Raw genomic sequence first — 19,099 nt, forward strand, 5'->3', positions numbered from 1 at the left:
CTGCAGTGAGGAAAAAATGCAATTTATCAACCAGTAACAACACAGCTGCTGGTGAAATACTGACTCATTCAAAAGATATGGAAGGGGCTTACTAGTTTGTCAATATACACATTTGGATTTTTCAGAGCAACTTTTGCTCTGTAGCCTTCCTCATCTTTGTTTTCAGGAGCCAGAATTGACTATATTTAGAAGAGAGACTGATGTGCTAAGTCATTGCATAGCTACCAAACTGCCTGTATAGTCACATATTTTATTTGTACAACATTTTTATTTACTTATTTTTATTTTATTCTTATGATTTTCTAATATATGTCTTATTGACTTTTTCTTTCTGACCCTTTTGTTGCTGTAACGTGTCTATACCATTAAAATGCTAAAATTCCACTCACCAAAGCAGGATCCAAGTTTCTTTGGCATCTTTTCTTGAACTAACAAAACTTCAAAACATATTACTTGCTAAATTCAAAGTAGTCCAAAGGTTCCGAGGCTTAGTTTGGTGTAGAATAAATGGCAATATAACATAAAGTAGATATAAGAAAATATTTCTATATTTCATTTTTAGTTTATTAGTGAGAGTTTTGTTTTAAATAGATCCTTTAATAAAATCTATGGAAGCTTATTTTGACTACTGGGGAAAAATATAAGTAAGTCAAAATTTCAGGTTATTATATCAGTATTTCGACTTACTAATTCAAACTTCTAAGAAAATCATTGTAAATTGGGAAAAGTTTTATTATGTAAAATAAAAAAATAAATGCAAATTCCAATCTGAATTTTGAGATATAGCAGATATAGCAAAAGGGAAATTTTCCCTATGGCAAAAATAAAATAAAAAAATAAATAAATTACAAAATCTTGATACTTCCGGTAGAACATACGTCAACGCTTCAGAATTAAGTGTCACGTGATCAAGCTGGGCTCTGACGACGTCATCCTGATACGCTGTTCTGGCTACAGGTGCGCGAGGCTCGCAAGAGATGTGTAGGTAGCCGGTTAAACTGAACTCTTTCCTTTCAGTGGCTGGGTGTGAGTGGAAAGCTCGGCAATCCTATTAAAACGTGCTTGGTGGGGAAAAAGAAGTATCTTTATCGAGTGAATTAAACGCCATGTTATCGCGCTATATGAAGCGTGTCAAGTCGAGTAAGATGAGTTTCTTCTGGATTTTCTTTATTTCATTTCAGTGGTTTGTTAGCTAACCAACTCGTTAGCTGATATCCTTAACATTGCGCGCTGCATTTCGTTTAATAACTTATATGTTTCCGATAAAATTGATTATTTTCTCTATAGGTTATTGTTCAGCATGTGTTTTTGCTATTATTGTTTAAACCTTTGTTAAAGTGGTAAACCTGAGGACTTCCAGGCCTCTAGAGCCTCTGGTTTTTCTGCAGTTTCCCCAGAACTTTTCAGCTTCAAAGAAAAATGTAATGAGTATTTGAAATAAAATTTATGGTCTAAAACTAGGCCATTAAGTACCAGAAATGGATGTAGGCTCTATAGAGTCCTGCTACAGGGTTGGAGAGGAAGTGATGAGCATTATTGTGTCCTCTGGCTCTCATGTTTTCTTCTTTATTTGTGCTTTTACTTTCTTTTTGCTCCATATGATAACACTGTAATGGTGCAACAGTGATTTAAGTCCATATCTGTCAGCTCAGGCTGTTGTTTCTTATGTAACCATGTTTGTTGTTTGTCTTTCAGCGCTGAAACGCTCGTTTGAGGTGGAGGAAGCGGATACATCCACACACCCATCGCCCCTGACTCGCCGGACCACCAACCCCCTCCGCTCATCCACCTCCTCCACATCCAGCCAGCGGAGCTATGACTTGAGCTCCCGCAACTCTGATTACTCATCCACCAGATCTTCACCCTCTGAGTCCTCCAGTCTACGCTCCCCGAAGACCGGCATGAGGCGCATTGAGTTGTCAGGGGGTCGTAATGCTGATACAGCCTCTTCCCGCCGTGCCGAGATGTCCATTGAAGTCTCCTCCAAGCAGATAGATAGCTCGCCCAGTGCCGGCATCACCCGCTTTGGGCTCAAACGGCCGGAGGTCAGCCTGAGCAACAGGAGCACCTCCCTGGAGAGCTCCTCCAATTCCTTCTCAAGCACCAGTAGCAGGCGAGGGGAGCTGAACATGACGAGGACCCACGAGCCACCTGCCCCTCCCCGGAGGATCGACTCCCAGATGGCCTCAACCCCGGTGTCTAGGATCCCCGAGCCTCCCCAGAGAAGGGCGGAACCCCCGTCGCCCAACCTTAGCCCAGTTGATGTGGCCTTCAAGAGGCCAGAGGTTCCTGTGGAGAACAACGGCCACCAGCCGCCTGCACCCGTCACCCCCCTGCCTTCACCTGCAGAGCACCGGGTGGAGAGGGTGCAGTCGCCTGTCACAGAGGCGTCCGCAAGCCGACCAGCAGACAGTGAGTACCTGCTCAGTTGGGCTTGTTTTCCAAACTAACCCCTGTTTATGATTTATAGAAGTAAACTCCTCAGTGAGATCAAACAGTTTGTTTCTGATTTCTTTGTTTGTTTGAAAGCGCCACCATATCTGATTTTCACTTGTTTCTTCCGCTTGACTGTTTCTTCTTAATTTTATCTTGCAACACACTCATAGTCATGTTAAGAGGAGGCATACAGCTCACAGTCCTTGTGAGCTTGTCATTATAGACTATCTAAATGTAGGTCAGCGAGGGTGATGATGAGAATCCCAGAGCTTCTCCCAGGACAGCGGTTACAAGAAAAGACTCAGGCAAGCGGTTGAATATGTTGGTTCTCCCTGAACTTAAGTTAAAAACTTATAGCACTCACAGTCTGGTTGAAGCCTTTGTAAGTTCAGACAAGCAGGCAGTTGTAGTTAATTTGGTCTGTTATTTTTATAAGATGCATGTGACGCGGGAGGAAGTCTGGTAGCCGCTGTTTTTTGACCTTTGCGTGCGGTTTGTGATTTCTTCTCCTTTTTTTTTTTCTTCTATGTATTCTCTGGATTTTTGTGACATAAACTCAGTAGGATATTTGCGCAAGTGAATTTATCCCTGTCTAGACCACTCAGAGGCTTTACTTTTCACCCACAGCTGACTAACCTCTCAGATGTGGTACAGGGATGATGCCAAGCCCAAACTCGAGCGTCAGATGTTTTTCTAGTAACTTGTGCCTTTAAGTATTGGTTTTACTGAGGGAGAAACAGTCACTTTTTGGACTAACCACTCAACCTGACCAGTTCAAGTGTTTGATGTTGATCATAACATGATTTGATGGAGGACTTTTTAATTTGCTTGACCATTTTTGAGCAATCGATCAGGGGAAAGTGATGACAGAGGTTGGTTAGGCAGCTCATCCAGCATGTTGGTTCATACCCAAAGATGACACATTACTGCCTTTGAACTTTTTCTTATGTTCTTTTTCTTTCATCACATTATCAGGGAGAATTTAGCGCTACAGTAACACTTTCCCAAAAACTGAAAGTGGATTTCCATGAGGCACTTTCTGGATATGCCTCATCATTAATGGATTAATTAAACCTAATGTTTAAGGTTAACCTATGACCTTTTCTTTACTGCCACTCTCAAGTCGAACTGCTCCCCCCCCCTTCGATATGTTTGTTTAACCCTGTGCTTTAATAATAAATGTCAGCCTTTGAAGTGTCTGTTTTCAGTTTTTGAACTGTCATTGTATGCTTTGGTTTTTTTTTTTTAGTTTTTTTTTTTAATATTCTTCTTGGCTCTTGGTTTAAATGGAAGAAAGCATGTGTATTTGTGCAGGACGTTTTTTGTTTTTCAGTTTATCGCTTATTTTTGTTGTTTGCTTTCCTATCTTGTCTAACTAAAACAGCGCATCGCTATACTGGTATGTGTGTGTGCGCCTTTGCTATCTGGAGACAGCTGTGCTCATAGGTTGCTGTCACTGCTTAAGTAGCATGCAGGCGTAGGCGGCTGGGAGGTGGTACATTCCAAATCTGGAGGTCATAAAACATTTTACATAAAAATAGAAAGCCTCCAATTTCCACTTTTTTACATGGTGTCTCGCCTGTTTTTGACTCTGTCCACTGTTTTTCCCTTGCAGGCAGCTAGAGATTTATTTTGGTTGTCCTTCTACCTAAAGATATAAAAGACCTTTAAAACTTTTGTTTCTTAGATACCAGCATTGTTGTATCATTGAGCACATGTGCATTCTAATTATGTAAAATAAGCAAGGAAACGGGAGAGGATTAGATCTCAGCTTCTGCCACATTTGGCTCAGATTACACACTTCCTGCTCAGCCATGCATGTGGTGGGAGGCCCTGCAAGAAGCTTGGGAAGCTTCCAGCAGTGAGCAGATAGGAGGCGGAGAAAGAGTCTAGAGTTTGTGGACAAGAAGGAAAGAGAGAGCCAAATGCATGGAGATGTGAAGCGTGGATAGAGACGATGTGCTTCCTGTAGTTTGTCTGCAGGGAGAAAACAATATGAGAAAAGCCCACTTTGGCATCCCGTCATTTGGAAATAAATCTAAACAGTTAGACCACACTGGTTCAACATCGTGCCCAAAACCAGATTTTAATTACCATTTTCTCAACAACTCCACACAGCTTTGATGCAGGCCAAGCATTTGTTTTTGTTGGTAAATATTTTGACTTATTTTGGAAGGGGAAAAGGGGAATGTTTTCAGTTTGTTTACTTCTGTTGCCGCCTATGTCAGGTCTGCATCCAGTTGGGTGTCAGTGTTTTTTCTGAGACCCATTAGATTATTACTTAAAGCCTCTTCTGATTTATATGAAGTGGGACGTACTCACCTTCGGGTGTCAGCTCATGTATGTACATGCCATGAGCGCATACATTCATCCTTGTGTGGATGACGAGGGTTAAGAATGCCTCACGCCCAGGGGAGAGTGACTGATGGACATGCTGATAGGTGATAAGAAGTTTTGTGGTGGCTGTTCGAGAGCACAGGAGGTAGTAATGACATGCTTTGTGTCGGCTGATTTGTCGCCTGTAACGATGAGCAGCTGTATTCAGTCTCAAGCAGGATGTGATCTCATGTTTACCCACAGAGAGACACACACATGCACACTCATTGTGTACACAGCTCAGTTTCCTGTTCCTGGCCTTGACCTTGATTTGTTTTGTCATGGATGCTGCGATACATATTGCAGAGTCAGTCAAATAGGCTTTGTTTTGCATAAACTTAATATGAAAAAAAACTTGCAGTATTTCCAGATTTAGATTCAGTTTGTGGGTTGGGATGTCTGTTTGCATGCAGTTTCTCCTGCAAAAGTTTTATTTGCAAAGGGCGTTATGAAAAATATCTGGGAAATTAGTCAGCTGCTCTCACCGTGCATATTAATGAATGATAGCGAGGATTGCCACAACAACAGTAGGCACCTTTTCAGAGAACCAGCTGCTATGGAAAACTTGACAGGAAGTGGGTTTGCTAACACATTTGCAGGACTTAAAATTTGAAATAGTAATCTAAAGAAACTCTGTATGTAGTGGAAGTGTGTTCAGCATGTATGCTTTGCTCCATGATTCACAAACAGCTCAATGTAAAGGGGCAGTTCAGAAGATTTCTTTTTTTATTGTCAATGCAGGCATCTTTACATGGACAAAGGGATGATCACAGTTCAAGGCAATACAGAGTCTGTCCTATAAATTTGTATCTGCTGCTTATATAGCGCAAAAGAAAATACAGTGAGTATGTGTTTCATGTGGAAGGACTGTGTAAGAAAAAAGAAATGCACATAAATGCAATAGAATTCAAACTGTGGATGCAAAACAATGCACCCCTCAGTAATGTGTTTTTGAGGGGGATACTGATTCTAAGTTTAAATATCACATTTATCTGCTGATGATGATGCCTGCAGCCATAAACAAACCACAGAAGTATCTTTACACCGATCTGTTAGAGGTTTTGCGACATAAATTGATATTTAACAATTTAAAACCTGTTGGAGCTCTATGATTAACTATTGCATGCAAATTCATTTTCTATATGGCTCAAAGCCAGTTTCTCCTTACTTTACTGCAATTTCTTGCTGTTGACATACAGCACACAGCTGCGTAGACCTTATATAGGATGTTGATTTATTGGTCTGTTTCTCAGAGAAAACAACAATGGAAGACCAAGGCTTGAAATCCCTTTAAACCTGCTGCTCTGTGATTGTCATACATTAGTTTAGCCACTGTGATGCATACAAACAACAAAATAATATCACCACTGGTATTTCCTGTCTTTTTGCTTTAAAAAATGATAAATAGCATTATTTAAAAATTATAAGTGGTTAAGTAACAATGTTAATCAGTGCATATTACATTTGGTGTATTTTAAATTTTACACCATTCACTTTTATTTTTTAATTTTTTTTGTGCCTCCAGTCTTCTTTGGATGCCTCACTCTGACAGCAGCGAGTTTGTATAAGTGTCTTTTAAAATGCATTAACCTAATGAGAAGAATTTTCACATCAGATTATGCATAAATACTAGAAAGTTTGAAAGGAGAAAAAGCACAAGAAAAGTTTGAAGATATTCTGTTATATGCTCTTATATAATCTACTATTTTAGATTGTCTGCTGTGTCTTGCCTCCTGCCATTGATTTACTTGCATTTCCTGCTACATTTTTTTTGCTTTTCTCAGGCCATCCTCTGCTTTTTAAAGGCAACCTCAGTCCAGCTCATTCACACTACCACAGGTCATTTTAAATTAAACTTAAGTAGTCAAAAACTTCGTAGTACAGGTGTTTAAAAATAAGTTAATAACCTGTGGTTCACAAAGCCATTTTTAGGCCAGAATTAAGTATGTCATACCTTGGCATGATGGCAAGTGAATGCAAGTCAGCATTAAAAAAAACAGGGCAAGTTATTGTTTTATTTGGCTGGATGCATTCGTTTGTTATGATTGACATTTAGATCTTTCCCCAAAAAATCTAAAATAGAAACATTGTAGAAATATAGATATCTCCATGTCCTGGCTGCACGTCACACATTCATTGTGTAGCATTGAGCTTAACAGCTTGCACTTCAGCAAGCAGCTTGAGGTGAATTAGTTTAATTTCTCTGCACAAACAGCACATAAAAACATCTTGAAAAAATAGCAATACCATATTAGGATTTTACACAACTGTTAATTTACAAAAAAAAGCTGTTTTGGATGCATGTTTTAAGGCACTAAATAAAATATAAAATACATAAAACATTGGTTGTAAGAAAATTATCCAGAAAACAACCAATCTCAAGTAATAAGAGCTAATTTATATAAAAACTGATTACCACGCTTCAGTTAAACAAAACTGATTGTCCTGTTATGTCGCTGTCTTATGTTTTGCTTAAGGGATCACACCAGTTCTTAACTGGCCTGAAGACAATTTCTATTTTCATGAAATACTCCGTTTAAAAAAGGCGTTTTAACTGTTGTTTAATAAGCTGTTGAGCCACTGGGAGCCATAGCTACGACACGTTCCATAATACTTACTGCCTGCCTTACAGCTAATGATTTACGTGTTGTAAATAGTGAATATCAAAGGTGTTTTGTTGATTACACCTCTCTAATGCAATCTGTCCATGTGCTATCTTCCCTGAAGAGGTGTGTGTTTATGTAGGTGTGGAGCCAAACACGGAACTTGCAGCATCATGCTGAAATGCATCCCATGCCGTGCACCTGCTCCCTTATTGTTAATGAGGTCTCTTGGATTGTGAAGTATTTAACATAATTTCTTCTGCTACTTGCTTGAAACTAAAAAAAAAAAAAATCCATTATGTTTTGGTTAACAAAGGAACACAGGAAGGGAACAAAAAACCTGTTGATGCAGTGAGATCTATTTGCTGATTTTAAAGTTGCTTAAAGATTAACATAGTAATTGAGTGTGAGCTTCATGCACTGGGGCGTGAATTTAGGACAGTAATGACACATTAGGCAGTTTTCGCTTTATTATGCGTTTAGTTTTATGTAATGTGATGAAAGGATGTACAAAGAGGAAGTATGAAAGTGAATCCACAGCAGCTTTATTTTTGGATATTGGGTGGTTTTTTTGTTTTGTTGCGTGTGTGTGTGTGTGTGTGTTTGTGTGTGTGTGTGTGTGTGTGTGTGTGTGTGTGGTATATATTTTATATAAACACCTATGCGTTTTGAATTTGCATAATTTCATTTACAAAAATGAAACCTGTTAATGTTGTTAGCAAAACTAAATTAACGAATGTGCATGGATTAGGTGTCATTAATCGATTACTGATTCTTCCTAATCCGAATCACCTCAAGTCATAGCAGAAATTGATGCTCTTCTGCTTTCTTCTTACAAAATGGTGGAAGTAGCTGATCAAATGTGTCAGCTTTCAGACTTTTAGAGACGGAACAAATAAGTGTCTGTTTGTCATTAAAACTTGGCTCTGGTCTCTTCACTAGAGAGTTCTTTGTACTACTATTTTTGCAAAGCTGAGCCTGCAACACTTTTAATGATGAATCATTATCTTATGATCTTTTGGGTCTTGTGGTGGCCCTCTGAGTGCTATCCTCTTTTCACCGCATTAAAACAGTATTTATCTCTTTCACTCAAGCATAAAGGCCTTTTGATAGTTCTGCCTGGGACTTGGCTAGAAACGACGACTTGTGCATGTCACAAGGGATGGAAAGGATTTATCCCTGACCCCCAAAAACGTCTTGTGATTAGAAAAAAGAGAAACACCTGTCTCTGTAATTATGCACATCTAACTTTTAGAAAAAAATTTAGGTTTAACAAACACAATTTTTGAGTCTTTTTCACAGGATGTTCTTCATTAAACTTTAGACCCACTTACAGCTTAACACACATGACATTTATTCATTCAGGCAATTCATATTTTGCAATCTTGTGCAAACAGCTGAGACAGAGGTGCGGCTTGTTTGACTAGATATGCTGGAGCATTGAAAAGCCTTTGCAGGGCAGCACTTTATCATGAACGATAAGGCCGTTACAGAAGACTTTGTACAGTTTTTTTTTAAAATGCATTTACACACCAGGACCTTTAATCCCAGCAGGTGATATCCAGGCCAGTCTGCGGCATGTCTCCGTATAGGCGAGGTCTGCAGGATTTTAGCTTGAACCCTTAAGAGTCAAACCTTAGTACATACATATAAAAAATTAACACTGATCCCATGGATTTCTTCCTTTTTCCATAAATGGACATTTAACACTGCTCTGTGATTATGGGCTGGTGAATACATTGTTTCTGATTGACTCAAACCCAGTTCATCACTGCTTTACAAAAACGTCTGACCACATGAAGTACAGCACATTAGTACCAGTATCTCTGCAGTGAGCTCTTACAGGCTCATGTCTGTTTTCAGCAGAAGACAGCATAGAGATGAAGGACCTGAAATACCTTTACATCTACTACTATATGATTGTTTTTACTAAAAATCTACCTTTAAGTATACAGTACGGACATCACTAGTCTGGTATCTTATTTTGCCTTTTTTTATTTAATAAAAATCATTCAGCTATTATTTGAAAGGGCGTATGTACAGGTTAATTTAATATATCTATCTTAAATTTTGTTTCAATATCTTTATTCCCCCCAGGGTGAGGTTCTTGCTTTCTCAATTTCATCCTGCATAATGAAGCGTGCTTGCACTCCTGGGGCGATTGTCATACCTGACTCGTACTCATACACATCATAAAACATGTCCTGAAAATCAGTGTTTTCTTTGAATTTTGTTGCCCACTGCCACTGCCACCATTCATGGTTTTTTGTGGCTTTATTTTCAGAACTATAGAAGCCTACCCACGCCTTTTTAAATTCAGACGTCCAGTTATGGAAAGACTCATTCACTATTAAGCGAGCGCAAGCCTTGCCGTCTTTTGCAAAGAGTTGCAGGTTAGCATCATAACCTGGTATTTTCACAGCCCTGGGGTTTTTAAACTCACTGCCTCTGTCTATCTCATCTCCTAATGATTTCCAGAAGCAACATACAGTCCTGACCTCATGCAGTCGTGCTTGAAGGCCTTCATTCAGGGGTACTGATGTATCACAAATGCCCGACTCTCTGTTCCCAATAGATTTATAAGTGAGAGCGTCCTCTTCCTGATCATTCTTGTAAAGTGCCACCATCACACCTTCTTTAACAAGATGTCTAGGAACATCGCTCCAAATAATTCTGGCATTTCCCCTTTTTCCAGTTGTCACCTTCAGTCTTATCTCATCTCTATGATCCACTTGAATTTGTGCAAACATTCCAACAGGATTATTATGCCTGCTCTCTGGGATATTGATCACAAAATCAGTTTGTGTGTTCCTTCTTGGTGCTGGCTGAGGTCTGTTGTTGCGTTTGTGAGTGGAATATTTCTCCTGGATCACAATAAACAAAAACAGCCCAAGACAAGCAAGCTCACCCCATGTGTTTCTTATCTGCCATAGTTGGGAATCATCAGCACTGCTTCCAAAGCGGTCTCTGAGATACGTCAGTGAGCTCATGTCATTTTCTTCCACAGAAAACTCTCTGATCTCCGTCAGCAGATTGGTAGTCACCTGATATGTATGCTCTGGATTATACCTCGTGCCCTGATTTTCAGATTGCTCATAATGCTGTGTGATATACACTTGATCGATCCTTTGTGAAGTTTGGCGTCCCACGTTCTGCTCTCTGACCCTGAATATGATCCTGTCCCTGTTTCTCGCGGGGTACTCCGCCCGTGGGTGGATGACATAATATGGCATTGGCAGCGATGTTTGTTGATTGATGTTGCCAACAGTGTAGTATCGGTATCCCCTCGGCAGTGGGTCTAACACCCTCTCGTAGTTTCCGTAATGATGTGAGCCGAATTCTCCACTATTTGGCTCAAAGGTCAGCAGGATGATGTTGTTGTTGTCGATGTCAATTTCATTAGCAAACCAGTGGAGCAACAGGAGGCTGTGTTTGGGCACCGTTTGTCCAAAGTCGATTGACTTTAGATCACTGATTGAATTCAGTGCCCGTTTTCCAGCTAACACAGAGGTTAGGGTCAGGAGGAGAGCCACACAGCAGCTCGTGATTCTTCCTGTCTTCAACATCCTGTAGAGAGATTTAAGAGTTGGTGGTTTCATTATTCATCTAGACTCTACATCCTCACCTTACACTTGTTCATATTTTGATGATCTTTTTCCTGGTGGTCTTTAAACATTAGACATGTTCATATAAACAGTGAAACAGGTTTTGCCAGTTATCTTTCCTTTGGCTAATCCCATAATGCAGTGTTGCCTTAAGTTAACATGAGGATCGTGTCTCAGTGTGTTTTTCATGAGCCAGATCATTTGGTTAAACAACAGGAGTGCGCTTTCCTGGCTCGTCATTGAGTACAAATTCTGTTTTTGTTTTTGCTTTTTCTTTAAAAGTAAGCCAGGAAGTTTTGAACCAAGCTTTATATGTGGGCTCATGAACTACTGGAATTATTGAATTTAACTGCATGAGTAAACCTGAAATTTTTTTTATTTTTTTTTTTAACAAACATGAATTCGAAAACATTAACACCAATGTCTGTATTATTTTTAATACTGAACATACTTGGCTGTTTGCTACAATTCTAATGACACTGTTCCTCATGCAATGTTTATGATAACTGCCTTTGTCAAATGAATAAATGATCCACAACACAAGCTGCTACAAAGTGCTCTGTAGACTATCAGTGTAATAAAGACCATTAGAACCAGTGAATTGCATAACGTCCTGCTTCAAATAGAGAAAATGATTCTGTGGGTCAATAAAGCTGTAGAAAGTGAGGTAAATATTAATTGTGTGGTTGTCTTTTATGATAAAGGATATATTAGAAGTACATAATGCTACAAAAGACTGTCAATGTTCAATTTTTGTACCTTGCTACATACAATACTAAAATAACGTGAGAAGCAGAGAAGCCTTCACAAATAAAATCTAGAGTTAATCAGTCACAAATTCATTCAAAATCCCACCAAAAAGTAAGAGGGCTTACCTGCGTTAGTCTGTTGCTGTCATGTGTCTGAGCTCTTTGTTTGTGTAGGAGCAGAGGTAACTCCCTTTAGGTTGCTGTTTCCGTGTAAATGAAACCAAAGCAGCCAGCAAGGCTGGTACTAACAGGAAGTTGTCTGCATGAAACCACCTCCTGTAATAGCGAGCAACAGAATACTGTTTCAGCATTTTAGCTGGGTTTACAGCCACGCTTCTAGATACAAACACTGATTATTTGTTGGGAGAGTGACTGAGACAAATTTGGTTAAATATTAGTCAGTATTGCCTGAAGCCTTATCAAGTCTATCAGGTCTTTGTAAGTACTTTTCTATGCATGTGTCACAACTCTTGACCGCCTAGAGTGGATTGAAATACTTGCACATCAGTGTCTTAATATTTATTCACTTTTTTAATATATGTATGTGTATGTGGAATACTAGCCTCAAACACTTGACTTCTCTTTTTTTTTTCTTCTTCTTCTTTTTTGGTCGTTTGCCATCATTAGGCAACAGAAAGAGTCACTTGGTTACCTGCTATTTGTTATTCACTATGTTGTGAAACATGGAAGACGTGCAACGAACGAAATCCCAGATGGATTTAAAGCAAGTGAATCATACATTGTTTTTAGGTCAGTAGGTCACCAGGACAGTTTTTTTTTTTTGTTTGTTTTTTGTTTTTAAAATTTGTTTAGTTTATGTTTGAGAGAATATAATATATCTAATACAAACATAATGACACTTCTGCTTCAAGGCAGCTACGCGTTAATACACTTAGCTCAGTAATTATATTACATTTACAATGTTGTCTTTACTTGCGTTGCAAAAGTTCTTCAGTTATCTGCATATTGAATGGATAGAGCGGATAAAAGAAATGGATGTGAATTGATTTCGTGTGCTTGAGAAGCAAAATGGAACAGACATGCATTTCATACACCACAGGGTAAACTGCACCCATGTCAGAAACAATAGCATTATGCTATTAACACATCATCAGCTCTTTGCAAGCATCTGAACAGATGACATGATAACACACAGCTAGCCAAGAACACATCGTGATCATAAAGTTGACTCTATGCTGACCCCAGCCCAGCAGCCAGAGCCTGGTCATATAGCCTAGGCACTGATGAGCCTTACATTCTACGCATCTGCTTGTTTGTGTTTCTAAAGTTGGTTATGACACATCACAAAATAACCATTGCACACTTGAAAAAATGGTTTAATGAACACACACTTTTCAAGATGACAGAAGAAATACAAAAAACATCTATAAAATGCATGTCTTATTCAAGATTCATCGATCAGAGCAATTGTCCTTTTTTCTTACAAATCTGTGGCGAGCTATTATATCATACACAGTAAGCAGAATTTTATGTAGTTCAAATGCTAAAAAGATATTTAGAAATCCCAAACATTTCATTACAAGCATTCTATGCAAGATTTAGAAAGCAAATCCATACAGCACAAAGTAAAATTAAACAGATGGCTGCAAAGCGTACAATGTAACAACTCCTGCTGGATTTTTGTTTCCATGTTTAATTAAACATCCTGCTGGTGGTCGGGGCCTTTTCTTGGTGAACAGTAAGGCGACTATAGCTCGGTTCAGTTGATATCTAGAGCATGTTGTGCCTCTTTGTGTTATTTACTGGTTTGAAGGCAAGGCAGTGTGCTAATGTGTTTAAATATCAGCGTTTACTCAACAGTCATTCAAAGTATTTTACGAAATTGGATTAAAATAACTTTATTTTTTAAGAAAATATATGTATTAAAAATGAATTGATGAATGAACAGAAAAGTATGATTAAAATTTAAAAATGTTAAAAAAATATATAACAATGATAGTAAATATCATTGAACACCTTTTTAATGAGAGCAGTTTATGTGATGTGACATTGATGAAATCCTGATTGGAAAATTTCATAGTAGAAATTTGTTTTCAAGCAGTTACTTAATCGTAATACGTAATCTTGCCAATAAATGGAAGATTTGAAATAGGCCAATAATTACTAATGGCCTCACTATCTGAATTTGTTCTTTTTGAAAAATACAGTCTTCACTGATGCAGAAGAAATACCAGGAAAAAACGTTCAGGAGCTAAGGTGCTGAAAAAAGTAAAAACTTGCTAGGAGTGTATCAAGACAGCAAGTAAGAATAATGATGTAACAGGATTCTGTAGTCGGTAACAGTCAATTCTAACAGAGAAGCTCGATTTAAACTATGTGCTGATGTTGATTTTAGTTAAATTAGTCCTTGCACACGTATGTTGGAGAAGCCCTGATTCCAAAGGTGCTATCTCATGGTTGTTGTTTCCTTGTGTTGCAGCCTGCAATAGGTGATTTAGGTTAGAGTTGTAGCTTTTCAGAGGCCTGTACTATGAAGCAAGTTCTACACACCCAGGGTATCTTTCTGTTATTTGGATTTACTTACTCTAACATCAGCAATTGAATAAACAGTTACACGAAGCTAGTTATCAACTCATTAACTCCAGGGTTTCCCCTGCATGTTCACATAAAACGGTTGGTCAGATGCTGCCAACACCAATCTAAAAGGGGTGTTTCACGGGTCATATGACTCGTCCTCCACACAAAATGATCCCTACGAGTGTTGCTATCACAGACCTTATCAGATGATGATAAATGTTGATCAAAATTATGCAAAGAACATAAACTGTAAAATGCAACACTGTTGCAAAAAGGATGAGAGAAACTCATTAATCTTGTGACTTAGTGCATTGAGTGGTAAAGTAAACATTTTAATTCACATTAATTATTTTATGGCTGAGTGCATGCTCTGTGCTGTTGATTATTTCTAAGGTGATGGATGCACATTACAGCTGTTTACACTAGATGCATTTGAACATTAAAACTTACTGTCCCACAGGCTAATAAAGGAGATGTTGAAATGACTTCAGTTTGTCTGCAGATCAAAGTGACTTTGATTTGATTTGTTGAATAGGTATTCTTGGTGTTTTTCTTTTTGTGTCCCAGTGGCTGTATTATAAGATTTAGCAGCATTTAAAGTGAAGTATAAAAACATTTATACAATTTTATTTATTTATTTTTTCAATGTTACTATGTTTACAGATTTTTAATCACCATTTGATAATGTCTGGTTTAGGTTGCGTAGGGATCTTTTTGTGTATATGATCTATGAAATGCTCCTTTGAGATCAATCAGATGCTAAGACCACCCTTTTCATGTGAAAGAAGCTGGGAATTAACTTGGCAAGTTGATAAACAGCTTCGTATGACTATGTATCCTGATCACCAGTGAATCCAGGTAATTGAAAGATACTCGGGGTTTGCTTCATAGTATAGGGCCAAGCCTCTTGACAACAATAAACAACAACCATATGTTTGTAATGTCCCATAGCTGGTAATCATGATCGTTTCTTCAAAAGTGGTCTCTAGAAACCTTTCTGATCACTCTTAAGAGGCTGGTAATGACCTGAAATTAAAATCTGCTGCTAACACTTGTCTCTACTTTCTTTCTTTGGCTTTTTAAAAAACATTATTCAATCAGTATTTAAAGGAGTAAATTTCTTCATTCAGCCCAGGGTGAGGTTCTTGCTTTCTCTATTTCATCATGCAGTATGAAGCGTGCTTGCACTCCCGGGGCAATTGTCATGTCTGACTCGTACTCGTATACATTATAATTGTCCTGAGAATTGTTTTCTTTGAATTTTGTTGCCCATTGCCATTGCCACCGTTCATAGTTTTTTGTGGCGTTATTTTCAGAGCTATAGAAACCTACCCACGCCTTTTTAAATTCAGACTTCCAGTTATGGAAAGACTTTGTCACTGTTAAGCGAGCACAAGCCTTGCCGTCATTTGCAAAGAGTTGCAGGTTAGCATTGTATCCTGTTATATTCACAGCTTTGGGATTTTTAAACTCGCTGCCTCTGTCTATCTCCTTTCCTACTGATTTCCAGAAGAAAAATAGAGTCCTAACCTCATGCAGTCGTACCTGAAGGCCTTCATTCAGGGGTACTGATGTGTCATAACTGCCTGACGCTATGTTCTCAATACATTTAGAAGTCAGGGCTTTCTCTTCCTGATTATTCTGGTAAAGTGCCACCATCACATTTCGTTTAAGAAGGTCACTATGAACATTGCTCCAAATAATTCTGGCGTTTCCACTTTTGCCTGTTGTCACCTTCAGTTTTATCCCATTTCTATGATCCACTTGATCTTTTGCAGACATCCCAGAAGTGACATTTTGCCTGCTCTCCAAATCAGGTTGTGTGTTCCTTCTTGGTGCTGGCTGACGTCTGCTGTTGTGTTTGTGAGAGGAATACTTTTCTGGGATCACAATAAACAAAAACAGTCCAAGACAAGCAAGCTCATCCCAGATATCCATAATGTCCCATAGCTGGGAATCATCAGCACTGCTTCCAAAGTGGTCTCTGAGAGACCTCATTGAGTTGATGTTATTGCGGTCCAAGGAAAACTTTCTGATCGCTCTTAGGAGGCAGACAGTGACTGGATATGTATGTTGTGGATCATAATCTGTCCCTTGATCTTCATATGTCTCATAATGCTGTGTGATATAGACTTGGTCTATTATCCGTGCTGCATTCTGCTGCCTGACTCTAATTATAATGCGAACCCTGTTACTGTCCTCAATGTCCGACTCCGCGACATAATCTGGAAGTTCCAGAGATGCATCTTGGTAGCTATTACCAACAGTGTAGTATCGGTATCCCCTCGGCAGTGGGTCTAACAGCTCTTCATCGTTGCGATAATAATGTGAGCCATAATCACCACTGTTTGGGTCAAAGGTCAGCAGGATATCATCATTGTTGTTAATGTCAATTTCATTGGCAAACCAGTGGAGCAAGCGGAGGCTGTACTCAGGCACAGACTGGCCAAAGCCTACCGTCTTCAGGTCACTGATTGAATTGAGCGCTCGTCTTACAGCTGACACAGAGGAGAGGGTCAGGAGGAGAGCCACACAGCAGCTGATTTGTCCTGATATCTTCAACATCCTGTAGAGATTTAAGAAGTTACTGGTTTCATTATTCATCTCTGCATCTTTACCTTACATTTGTTCATATTTTCCCAGTGGTCTTTAAACATTAGACATGTGTCCATATGAACCCTGCAGTAAGCTTTGCTAGTTATTGTGTGAGTGTGTCCGGGTGTGTGTGAGTGTGTCCGGGTGTGTGTACGTTTTGAGCTTTCCTGGTCCTTAAGTACAAGTTTGTCTGCTTCTAATTAAGCCAGAACGTTTTGTCCTGATGTTTGTTTGTGGGCTCATGAGCTGCTAAAATACAATTGCACGAGTAAACCTGAATATTTCCAAAAGCATTATCAAATTAATGTCTGTATTGACAGTTTTTGGGTTTTTTTAACACAGAATATACTTACTGATATAGCTGTGCTACAATTCTAATGATGCTGCTGCTCATGGAGTGTTTATTATGATTGCTGCCTTTTCAGGAAGTAAAACAATCCACAACACAAAATATCGCAAAGTCCTCTGTAGACTCTGTGTAATAGAGACCAATAGTAACAATCCATCACATAAAAGCCTGCTTCAAATATTGAAATGCATTCAGTGGGTCAATAAAGCCATAGAACGAGGTGAATGTATGTTTGTGAATGTATGTTGTGTGGTTTTCTTCTTCTGTGTGAAAGGGTGCATTAGAAGTGTGTAATCCTCAAAGAGACAGTCGACTCTCAGTATTTATTGTAACTTACTCCATATAAATTTCTCGTACAATGCTGTTAGCTGCACTGTCGTGTAAATAATTTTCCATTCAGAATAAATTCTAAGCAGAGAAACCTTTACAATAAAACCTAGAGTTAATCAGTCTCCAAATGATACAAATTAGCAGCAGAAAGTAAGAGAGCTTACCTGCCTTAGCCTGCTTCTGCCAGTGTCTGAGCTCTCTGTGTAGGAGCAGACATAACTCACTTTAGGTTTCTGTTCCCCTGAAAATGAAACTAAAGCAGCCGGAAAGGCTAGCGCTAACGGGAAGTTTCATAATACAGCTGTTTGCATGAAACCTCGTCCTCATGGAGAAAAACAGAACAGTATTTTAGCATTTTAGTTGGGTAAACAGCCAAGTGACACTTTTATATGCAAGTGCCACAGCTCTCGACCTTCCTTTTTTTGTTTCTTTGTGTTGTTTTGTTTTTAAAGCAGATTATTGGCCTCAAACACTTTTTTCCTTTTTTTTTTTAATCTTTTGCTATTATCAGAAAGTGTAGAAATCTACGTAGTGCATTGCAAACCTCATATCAGCTATGTTGTAAAACATAGAAGAGCCAGATGAAATTGAATCAAGTGAATCTTGTTTGTTATAGCCCAGTACCTAACCAGACCACACAGTTAATTTACTTTTTAAGCAAGACTAAAATATCAAATACAAAGTTTGAGTCAACACAGTTGTAACACATCACATAAAATGACTGTCCCCAATTAAAAATACAGTTTAATGAGCACAACATTTTAAAAATGCAATACAATACCAAAACAGTAACACAACACGTCTCTGACATTCATCTGTCAGAGTAATTGTCCGTTCTCCTCCCTGGATGAATATGCTGGGAGTCACTACTGTTGATTAGACTTGATTAGATATTTGACAAATACAAATGCACAATTTTGAAGTCCACACACAAAATGTTGATTTTTGTGACTTGCTGTCAAAGTGATTTATTACAAGCATGCTATAACCAGCCTGTCTTTTAAATCTAACACAAAATAAACTCATAGTCCAGGTTAAAACAAAAATGAAAAAAAGATAATGACATGGTTGCAAATTGTACAGCAGAAACTATTAGTCATGTAGTCAAACTCAGATAACTGCCTTGTTGTCCCGGTGAAGACAAAGATGCTCCAGGTTCTCTGGTCCTGAGCACAATTTCAGTTACTGATTAAACTATACTCTGTTGTTAGGGCTGTGTGATATGACCAAAATCTCATATCCCGATATTAAGACATCTATCGTCCGATAACGATATAAATCACAAAAATGTAACAATTTCTGTAAATTCTGTGAATCTCGGGCAGCTCGTCTTGCGGGAAGTGTTTCCAGCAGGGCGTTGCGTACCTGGAGTCGAGTGTTTTAACTGATGCATGAAACGATACATTTGTAGACATAGGTTGTAACGGCCGCCGTTTTCTTTGAGTAATTATTACACAGCGTGCTGCGGGGAAAAGCCTGTTCTAACATTTGAGTCTAAGGTTTATTTTTTAGCACCTG

General features: G+C 38.7%; 3 protein-coding genes across 9 annotated transcripts in view; 1 reads left to right on the plus strand and 2 right to left on the minus strand.

The window, feature by feature from the left end:
- LOC102306177 (septin-9) overlaps positions 1–19,099 on the plus strand; it is an 88,042-nt gene that overhangs the window by 30,876 nt on the left and 38,067 nt on the right. For 4 of the 6 annotated variants that reach the window (XM_005925490.2, XM_005925493.3, XM_005925491.3 and 1 more), the window contains one exon: positions 1,696–2,412. In XM_005925490.2, the coding sequence (XP_005925552.1) occupies positions 1,696–2,412 (717 nt within the window). The other 2 variants (XM_005925494.3, XM_005925492.1) reach the window with 2 other exon arrangements.
- LOC102305885 lies at positions 8,706–12,548 on the minus strand. Its single transcript, XM_005925489.3, has 2 exons — positions 11,896–12,548; positions 8,706–10,982 (listed from the first exon to the last, which is right to left on the minus strand). Exon 2 carries the CDS (start codon positions 10,979–10,981, stop codon positions 9,500–9,502), a length of 1,482 nt encoding a protein of 493 aa, XP_005925551.1. The 5' UTR covers position 10,982; positions 11,896–12,548; the 3' UTR covers positions 8,706–9,499.
- LOC102305378 lies at positions 13,086–18,905 on the minus strand. Of its 2 annotated transcripts, none has more exons than XM_005925488.3 (2): positions 17,750–18,905; positions 13,086–16,873 (listed from the first exon to the last, which is right to left on the minus strand). In XM_005925488.3, the coding sequence occupies exon 2, from the start codon at positions 16,870–16,872 to the stop codon at positions 15,430–15,432; it is 1,443 nt and encodes a 480-aa protein (XP_005925550.1). In that variant the 5' UTR covers position 16,873; positions 17,750–18,905; the 3' UTR covers positions 13,086–15,429. The 2 variants fall into 2 exon arrangements, with proteins under 2 accessions (XP_005925550.1, XP_005925549.1); XM_005925487.3 differs by having other exon boundaries at positions 17,746–18,905.

The sequence above is a fragment of the Haplochromis burtoni genome, unplaced genomic scaffold (assembly GCF_018398535.1).
Source record: "Haplochromis burtoni strain Fernald_Lab_line unplaced genomic scaffold, NCSU_Asbu1 Contig_81, whole genome shotgun sequence".
NCBI lineage: Eukaryota > Metazoa > Chordata > Actinopteri > Cichliformes > Cichlidae > Haplochromis > Haplochromis burtoni.